This window comes from Cebus imitator, unplaced genomic scaffold, assembly GCF_001604975.1.
Source record: "Cebus imitator isolate Cc_AM_T3 unplaced genomic scaffold, Cebus_imitator-1.0 Scaffold198, whole genome shotgun sequence".
In the NCBI taxonomy this organism is placed as follows: Eukaryota; Metazoa; Chordata; class Mammalia; order Primates; family Cebidae; genus Cebus; species Cebus imitator.
In genome coordinates, this window is record NW_016107513.1 from 2,721,963 (window position 1) to 2,732,282 (window position 10,320).

Below are 10,320 nucleotides of genomic sequence, written 5' to 3' on the forward strand. Positions count from 1 at the left end.
TGATCCACCCGCCTCGGCTTCCCAAAGTGGTGGGATTACAAGCATGAGCCACTGTGCCCGGCTACCATGCCTTCTTATAAAACTTTTCTTAGTGACTGAAGTCAGAGATGGTGCCTTGAGAAACACAGGATGGGTAGTTGAGTGTTTCTGTAAATTTCATCAACAACTTTGGATTTTTCTCCTCATATCTACTCAGATACTCCCTATCAGAGATGACACTAATCATCCTGTATCTTTCCTCCCTTCTGATCAGAAATTGAGAAGGTGAAGAAACACAGGTTGTCTCAGTCCACATTAAGACATCTTTTATGGTACACAAGAACTTTTTAAATAAAGGTTATTAAATAATGGGAACAGTTTTTCTTTTCTTTTTTCTTTAAAGACAGAGTCTTGCTCTTTTCCCCAGGCTAGAGCACAGTGGTTCATGCAGTAGCATGAACATGGCTCACTGCATGCATCACTTACTGGGTTTAGGCGATCCTCCCACCTCAGCCTCCCAAGTAGCTGGAACCACAGGTGCATGCCAACATGCCTGGCTGATTTTTGTATTTTCAGTAGAGATAAACATGGGGTCTTCCTGTGTTGCCCAGGCTGGTGTTGAACTCTTGGGATCAAGTAGTTCTCTCACCTTGGCCTCCCAAAGTGGTGGGATTATAGAAGTAAGCCACTGTGCCCAGCCTAGTTTTTTTCTTTTTTGAATGTCTAAGCCCAGTGAAAATTCTTGCTCTAGATGAATGATTAACTGATAATCATTGTGGACCGTCCGTGTGTATTTTAAAATGGAGAACAAGAAATCAAGCAGGTTAGCTAATTAAACATTTTTAGCCTATTAAAATCTGTTTCAAGTCACATTTGTCAGTAATTTGACTAGCTAGAAATATCCTGGAAATCTATAGAATCATCTATTTTTTTTCCCTCGTACTGACAAACCTGAATAAGCATCCAGGAGCAGAAATCTTTAAGAGATAGTTTTTATTCCTGGATGCTGCTATTGATCAGCAGTGATTGTGACCTTCTTTTAAGGGACTGATACGGAAGGAACCATAGTATTTATGTATAAGGTTACTGTTTTTGTTTGTTTGTTTGTTTGTTTGTTTGTTTTGAGACAGAGTCTTGCTCTGTTGTCCAGGCTGGAGTGCAGTGGCACAATCTCAGCTCACTGCAACCTCTGCCTCCTGGGCTCAAATGATTCTCGTGCCTCAGCCTCGTAAGTAGCTGGGATTACACATGCCTGGCACCACACCTGACTAATTTTGTATTTTTAGGTGAGACAGGGTTTCACCATGTTGGTCAGGCTGGTCTCAAACTCCTGATCTCAGGTAATCCACCTGTCTCGGCCTCCCAAAGTGTTGGGATTACAGGCATGAGCCGCCACACTTGGCCTGTATATAACGTTACGTTTAAAAAGCCTTTCAGTATTTCCATCACTTCATTGTGGTTGCCTTGGAAGTGGAACGATCATATTCAGCAGGAGTCCATTTCAACTTCTGACTTCTGGTTCTTATTTCTCTGTTACTATGTAGGCTGCCTAGAAAGTTGCAGAAAAACCAAAAGTCTAAAAAATAGTAATTAGATTATAAAATATGGCTTTAACTAGGTGTTCCATATCTTGACATTTTCGAATTCCAGATTATTTTGTGAGATGATTTTCTTTAACAAAGCAAATTTTGAAACTTTTATTAAAGCTTAAACACATTGAATTAAAAGGGGATTTAAATTAGGGCATGGAAGGCATAATCTGAAATTAGAAGAGCTAGTGAAAATGGAAATTGCAGACTCCAGACACAGTAAACTCTAAACCAAGGACTAGTATTGTGTAGAAATACTGAATAGCTGTTATTTATGTGGCATGTTTTATCTTCAAGGTATGTTTAGTTATTTAAGTGATTTTCGTAGAATATAATCATTTTTCAACTGAGTAGAAAAGCTTTCTGAAACCTTGCGTTTAGGAAGTAAATTGTAAGGGCAGAGGTAGAAGTACACTGACATTTTAATTGAGGGTTCAGCAGTTGGAGAGTTAATAAGTGTACATGGTTCCACAGTTAAAAAGCAATATAATTTTTTTTCCCACACCAAGATGTTATATTTGTGATTTCCTCATGAAGTAGAGAAGAGATGGAATAGTAATATAAAAGCTGTGAAAGGAAAGTTATTTAGCAAAATTGCAGTCCCAACTTTGTTGCAGCTTTTCGTTAAGGTCTATATTTGGTTAGAATTCTTTGCTTTGCGTGTGCCAAAATCCAAATTTGAACTATCTCAGGGGAAGAAGGGCAGGAATATAGCTTCACCTGAAATCAGGGATGCCGTTTACACTAGAGGAATGTAGGTTCGCCTGAAAACACTGGGATTTCTTCCTATTTTTTCTTGTAAGTCTCCCATATCTACTTTCTGAGTCAAGGTCATTCTTTCAGATTGACTTTTTTTTTTTTTTTTTTTTTTTTTTTGCATTGTCAGAAATCAGATGTTGGCAGTTTCTACTCCTCTTATTTACAGCTTGAATAACAGAGAAGGTCCAGTTTGTGTTGTGACAATTCCTCCCTTCTTCAGCTGTGGCCAGAAGGATAGGGTTCTGTGATTGGCTCAGCTCGTGACTAGGGGGGCCCACCATTGGCTAAATGGACATTGGTGATTAGAGGGACTGACATCTGAAATAAGAAAGCAGCTTTCATTCAAACCACCTGATAAGTGATGGGGAGAAGGGGTAGAAGGGTATGATGGGAAGAAGAAAGGGACATTTCCCAGAAGCAGGAGGAGATGCTGTTCCAGGCAGAAATAAGAAGAGGGTTCTACTAGTGATCTTTTGGGGGAAATTATCTGCTTTATTATAAGTCAGTTCACTTCAGTTCAGCAAACCAGGAAACATTGTTTTGTAGGATTTGGTTTTTTGAGAAAAACCAAGATTGAAAACACACACACACACACACACACACACACACACACACACATACATAAACATCTGTTGCATTTGGTCCTATTTGTTGAGTTGCTTAGCTGTATCATGTCTGGACTATGACAAGACTTTTTGTCTTCAGAGCTTTTTACAAATATACATTTCTTATACATTTTACTCCTACTAAAATACATCAAATTATCAATACATATTTAAATAGGAGAATGTTAGAATTTGGATACATGAGATTAATGGGGTAATATTTAGACTTGGTTGATGTTAATAACTTGCATGTCTTTTCCAATTTTGAATATCTCTTCTTTTTAGTTGGAAATGTGAATAAGCAGGATATTGGGTAGAAGGAAGTTAATTTTCAGAATGTATTGAAGAAAGTGTATTTTTCACATGTCCAGACCTTTTTTTTTTTTTTTTTTTAAGGAGAGTCAAGCCCTACTCGTCGAGAAGCTGTGAAGAGAAGAACAGCTGAGTATCTCATGCGGGCAGAAAGTATCTCTGGTCTTTATGGGAAACCTCAACTTGATGATGTATCTCAGGTATGTCTTATATTTTGTTGTATATTCAGTGATTTTTTGCTGTGTGGTCTCTCCACTTTATTTCTAATTAAAATGTTACAGGATTTTAATTTTGGAATTTTATTAATAATTTTCATAAAGGTTGGTGGTAGAAAGAAAAGCATTATAGCAAACCACCAAAAGTGGAATAAAATGGGACTTACTTTCTCCTTTTCTTGGCCTTTTATTAATTCCTTACTGTACCCTTAATCCCCATCAATCTCCAGATTGACGGTAATTTATACTGTTACGATACCTATTTGTATTTGGACTTTTTAAAGTTAGATCGTGATTCTTGTACAATTGTTCTCCAATTTTATTGATTCTTGTTAAAACTATTCATTTTAAGCATAATTTCTACAGGTATATGCTGTTGGTCACCTGAAATTATAAAAGCGTAATCCTAGCAAGGATAGTTAAGGTTATTTGGGACTTCCCCTAGACTTGTCTAAAATGCAAATGAATGCTGAAAACATTAGAAGCATTGAAGATTATTTTTGTATTTATGCCTTATCAATCTGGATTTGACAAATTTGACAAATTTCTGGAGGAAACTTCTGTTACTTTTTCTTTATATCAAACTAAGTGTTTCTAATGCAATTTAAGAATTGTGCCTTCTGGAGATGGGAAAAAGTATATATTTTCTTAATTGATCTAAGAGTCAGGCAGGCTTGTTTATATCCAACTCTGGCACTCGGAGTCATAGAAGATTGGACGAGTTACTTAATCCCACTCTGAATGTCAGTTTCTATATCTGAATAATGAGGATATAGTAATTTTTTGCTGGGTAGTTATTAGGATTAAATGAAGTTAAAAAAAAATTGCTCAGGCTGGTCACAGTGGCTCACTCCTATAATCCCCTTTGGGAGGCTGAGCTGGGCGGATCACCTGAGGTCAGGAGTTCGAGACCAGCCTGACCAACATCGAGAAACCCTGTCTCTACTAAAAATACTAAATTAGCTGGGTGTGATGGCGCATGTCTGTAATCCCAGCTACTCGGGAGGCTGAGGCAGAAGAATTGCTTGAACCTGGGAGGCGGCAGTTGTGGTGAGTTGAGATTGCCCCATTGCACGCCAGCCTGGGTAACAGGAGTGAAACTCTGTGTCAAAAAAAAAAAAAAAATCACTCATCCGTGGATTGTACATATACACATAAATCAAGTGCCTCTCTAGCACAAAGATCAGCCCATAAACCAAAGACTTAAGTTTTAGCTTAATTCTTCATTTCCCCTTTATATGCTGCTTTATATACTTTTTCCCACATATTTTTATGGTTGGTATACTTTTTGAAAATGATAACAGTTATTAACACTGTACTAACCAGTGTAAGACATTCTGAGACATTCTAATGTTAAGTGTTTGACCATTTCTTATAGAGTAGAAAGATTGTATTTCATCTTGTAGTAATATATTATTCTAACATAATGATTATGTTTTAAATGATATTATTCTACTGATTCATTTTCAGATTATGAATTACTGTGACTCTTCTAGTTTGTATTCTGTTTGGTAATCTTATTTTATTCTCTGTTATTTGTTCTTTTAATTATATTATTAAATTTATTTCCTTTACCTTTTCAACATTGAATTTTATCTTTTTAAGTGGAATATTTATGTAAACATTACTTTGATTCAATTCTCATTTTCCATGGGATTGGCAACCTTCCTCCTATGGAGTATTAATGTGTTTATGCTCAATTTCATTTTGGGGGGCATTGATAAAAGCATTAACATAATTCCCTGTGAACTTGTTTTACTAAATCCATCTTGTATATATTCTGAAAGTTTTAAGGATTTAAAATTACCAATATTCTTTTCATTCTTATAACATTAAATTTGAATGGTCTATCTGTATTTATTCATGTAATCCTCCTACTTTTCCATTTCTGTTAGTTTCCTATAGGCATGTCTATGAAGCAGTAATTTCTTAGGTAAATGAATATGTTGAGCCTCCTGTATAGTTTTGACTAGAAGAATAGAACCATGAAGTATATCAGTCAGAATTTCTTCTAGCGTAACTTTTTTTTTTTTTGAGACAGAGTCTCGCTCTGTCACCCAGGCTGGAGTGCAGTGCGCGATCTCGGCTCACTGCAACTTCTGCCTCCCAGGTTCAAGCGATTCTCCTGCCCCAGTCTCCTGAGTAGCTGGCATTATAGGTGTGCACCACCATGCCTGGCTAATTTTTGTATTTTTAGTAGAGATGAGGTTTCACCACGTTGGTCAGGCTTGTCTCAAACTTCTGACCTTGTGATCCACCTGCCTCAGCCTCCCAAAGTACTGGGATTGCAGGTGTGAGCCACGATGCCTGGCCCCCCCCCCTTTTTTTTTTTTTTGAGATGAAGTCTTGCTTTGTCACCAGGCTGGAGTACAGTGGAGTGATCTCGGCTCACTGCAACCTCCACCTCCTGGGTTCAAGTGGTTCACCTGCCTCAGCCTCCCTAGTAGCTGGGACTACAGGCACATGCCACCAAAGCCCAGATAATTTTTGTATCTTTAGTAGAGACAGGGTTTCACCATGTTGGCCAGGATGGTCTCTATCTCTGGACCTCGTGATCCACCCACCTCGACCTCCCAAAGTGCTGGGATTACAGGGTGTGAGCCACTGTGCCTGGCCCAAGCATAACTTCTAATGAAAATAAAACAGAAGAGATCTAATGTAGGAAAGCTGATTACATTTGATTATACAGTAGTAATTCATTAAGCATGTGTTGAGACTCTATGTAGAATCAAACTAGATATACTTTTGAGTTATACAAAAGATGATGACACGGTTTCTGCTCTTGAAAATCCTGTAGCATAGTTGAGGACCCATATATGTACATAGTTGAGCAAACAAAGTTAGACTGGTAAGAGCCATGTAGAATAATGGGAAATTCTATCAGAAAGGATAAAAAGGGTTGCCTTCTGAATCTTGTTTGTTATGTAGGATTTTTTCAGTTCTTAGGCAAGGAGGCTAGAGGAGAGTAGGCACAGTATTTTTCTTTTATGGTAAACATTTCATTTTAAAATTTTCCTTTTGTATGTGATTTTGTTAAGCCTGGCCCTTTCTGGTCAAAAGCATGCTTGATTATTTTCTTATGTATAATTTAAGTTAAATGTCTTCCAGAGGGTTGTGATTAGCTTGGTTAATTCATTATTTCTCTTCTTTAACCATCATTGGGCCTGAATTTCAACCAACATGATGAGAGGATTTGTATAAATGATTTCAAAGTCCCCTTTAGCTCAAATTCAGTGCAAAGCAGGTATTATTTATCTCTGGAATTAGTGTGCAAACATTTCTTTCTAGCCTGGTTGATGAAGACAATAAAGGAACTCTTTTTTGGTTTTTAAATTTTTGTTAATTATTGTTTTCTTCTTTGGTACAGTAAGCCATGACTCCATCCAGTCAGGTTTTCTTTGAAGTTTTAAGTGTTTGTTTTAGTGAAATTTAGAGATTCTTATATAGTAAATATAAAAGTCCTAAGTTTCCCAATCATTCATGTTAATATCCTTTTCACAAAAGCACAGAAAGGAAAAAAAAGCACTCTTTTACTCTTTTCTTCATTGCTTCATTATTAAAAGGCTCCAAGAAAATTTAGGAGCAGGTTTCAGATAAAAAGGAAATGAGTTTTTTTTGAAGTAAAGGTGAAATCTTAGCTGAAGGAGACAGATTTCTTTCTTTAAAAAAAAATTGTAGACAACATTGAATGATTTAAGAATTAATGTTCAACGAGGATCTCCCTGGAAAATAGATTTTTAACTTTTTTTAGCTATAGGAATTTTAAACTCAAGATCATATTTAGAAAAAGACAGTAAGATGTGAGTGAAAATTAATATGTAGAATATATGACTTATCTGAATATTTGTAGATTTTGACTACAACTGATATAATAATATTGAAAGTATTTTTCTATTGTGCATTTTGTTTGCTTGTATTATTAGTTGATATTTTTCCATTATTCCTTAGAAAATATTTTAAATTTATCCTCAGTGAGACATGTGCTTAAGTCAGTAATAGGCCTGCAATTAAGTGTCAGGCTTGAAATGTGACCTAGTGCTGCTCAGAAGACTGGGTGTTAGGTTTGGTTGATTGCCCATGAAAGTCTTTGCAAAGCCAAAAATTCATGGATGAAGCCAAATTCAGGAGCGCTGGCACAGTTAGACATCAGTGTTCAGTGTGATTTCTTGATACATTCTTTGTGGTGCTTTCCTTTTGTCCTTGATTACTTATTTTCCTGCAATAATGATTACTCTCTCTGGTTATTTGAGGAAGAGTAAGTAACCCTATTCTAAATGTGATTGGTGAACCAGCGGCCTCAGCATCACCTGAGAGCTTGGTGGAAATGCAGAATATCAGACCTACTCAATCAGAATCTTCTTTTTAACAAGATCATCAGATGACACATACAGTTAAATTAAAATTTAAGGAGTACTGCACCAACAGATTGGGAAGAATAGAGAGAGATCTCATTGAGAAAAGGAAATAATATCAAGTGAAAAAGACTGTGGGCAGGCTGAACAGCAACTTTGAAAACAAATCCTCAAACAGAAATAAAACTGTTTAAAGAATGTACAACTGGCCTGTAATCCCAGCACTTTGGAAGGCTGAGGCAGGCGGATCACTTGAGGTCAGAAGTTCAAAACCAGCCTGGCCAACATGGTAAAACTCCATCTCTACTAAAAATACAAAAAAAATTATCTAGATGTGATGGCACATGCCCGTAATCCCAGCTATTCAGGAGGCTGAGACATGAGGTTATCATTTGAACCTGGGAGGCTGAGGTTGAAGTGAGCTGAGATCATGTCACTGCACTCCAGCCTCAGCGACAGAGCGAGAACAGGAATAGTAAGTAGGCTTTAACTAGTGTGCCAATTCTAATCCATGAGTATTGGCTGCCAGGAGCATTGTGTTGAGAAGAGTTGTGAGGCTGTGGAGTTAACAGAGATGCCTGCCGTGGACTTGGCCAGTTGAGTGATATGTACTTGCTACCTCTGCTTTTGAAGATTGTTGGGTCATTGTATATTCTTGCCTCTCTTCCTTTGTCTTTAGTCCTGGTATAGATGAATACAACTACTCTTTGCCTCTCGAGGCATCTTCTGCTATAATAGCTAATAAATATAAGTGAAAATGTTACTTTTCCGTCACGGAACTCAGTCATGTTACATAGAAATACACTGCTTCCCCCATTGTGCTTCATAGCACAATGGGCTGAGTTTCCTGTAACAACATGCTATTATTTTGTAAGTAATATTTAATCCCCTCTTATCGATTACCTACTTTTGCTAACCTTGCTGCATCTCAGTTTTCTTAGCTGAAAACAAAGATTGGACTTGATCTATAAGGTCTCTTTCTGCTCTTAAAATTCTGTGGATTTGTATGTCCTTTTGCCATCTGAAGAAAGGATTAGATCTATAGGATTCTACCCAATTTAAGCACTACATATGAGAAATACAGTTTTTTTATTGCTGATTTTATTTCATGATCTTTCTTTGTTCATTTCTGTGATCTCAAACTTTTACAGATGGTTAAAGTAGAAAGAGAACTTTAATGATCTCTTTGCCTTTGGTCATTCCCCCTTCAATTTCCCCATTCCCATCTTTGCAAGAGTAACCTTACTAAATCACTGTGTTCATTGGGTATTTCCCATTTAAAAACTTGTCTAGACTTTGGAGAACATATATGGTCAAGACGTTTCTTCTTGGCATTCAAGGCCTGTGAACACTGACCCTAAGTGTATATTTTCCTCTGTTCTCCAATTTGAACAACTTTTCCTCTCCAGGCTAATGCTTTCCAATTGTATACAATATAGACTATCCTTTTCCTAATCTAATTTCCACATAGCATTTAAAATCACCTTTAGTCCCCATCTTTCTGAGACCACAGTTTTTTATACACTAATGGTGTATCTATGTAGTCCCGTATTTTTAAGATAATATTTTATCGTTATTTAACTTTTCATTTATTTGTCTTATCTCCTCAAATAAATGGTGAACTTCTTGGGGTTAGACTGAACCCTTTCAGTTATCATGCACATAGTAGGTGCACAGAAATTATTCCTTGAAAGATGCAGTAGAGATTTTGCAGCTTGCTTTCTTTGCTCTTCAGATTGCCAGGTGAACCAATAACTTTTTTTGGAAACTGAAAGATCCAGTGGCATCTGTGAATAAGAAGGTATAAATAGGAAATAGGGATGTTGGAGATACTTGGCCATATTTTCAAAGACAAATGTAATGGATAAAATATCATTTCAAGTATTATTTTTCCCCCTTATCACTTTTCCTTAGCATTCCTTTTGACAACATCGCAAGCAGTTCTTACTCGTTCTTGCAGCAAGAAGCAGCAGCAGAAAAAGAATTTTTAATTATCAGAATGTGTTGGTTAGTAAAAGGACTGCAAGCTTTAGGGTAAGTAGTTAGAGTTCTTCCACTGTCTCTCTTCCTGACCACAGACAAACACTCCAGCATTGTGAGAATCCCTTTATTCATCTGTAAAGTAGGAATTATGTAATACTAACTTCCTGTAAGTATATCACCTGGTATGGGGTGAGGAATAGAGACAAAACAATATAAATGAAGATAGAAAAGACTGTTTCTACTGGCTGGGCGCTGTGGCTGTAATCCTTTGCCTGTAATCCCAGCACTTTGGGAGGCTGAGGCAGGTGGGTCACTTGAGGTCAGGAGTTTGAAACCAGCCTGACCAACATGGTGAAACCATGTCTCTACTAAAAATAAAAAAATTAGCTGGGCATGGTGGTAGGCACCTATAATACCAGCTACTCAGGAGGCTGAGGCAGGAGGATCGCTTGAACTTGGGAGGCAGAGGTTGCAGTAAGCCGAGATCATGCCACCGTACTCCAGCCTGAGTGACAAGAGTGAAACT

At 37.2% G+C, this 10,320-nt stretch overlaps 1 protein-coding gene across 14 annotated transcripts in view; it reads left to right on the forward strand.

The window, feature by feature from the left end:
- The window catches only part of RPS6KC1 (ribosomal protein S6 kinase C1), a 207,454-nt gene that overhangs the window by 101,362 nt on the left and 95,772 nt on the right, over positions 1-10,320 (forward strand). For all 14 annotated transcript variants that reach the window (XM_017547526.2, XM_037745381.1, XM_017547520.2 and 11 more), the window contains one exon: positions 3,329-3,444. In XM_017547526.2, coding sequence (XP_017403015.1) covers positions 3,329-3,444 — 116 coding nt within the window. The remainder of the gene's footprint in view (positions 1-3,328; positions 3,445-10,320) is intronic.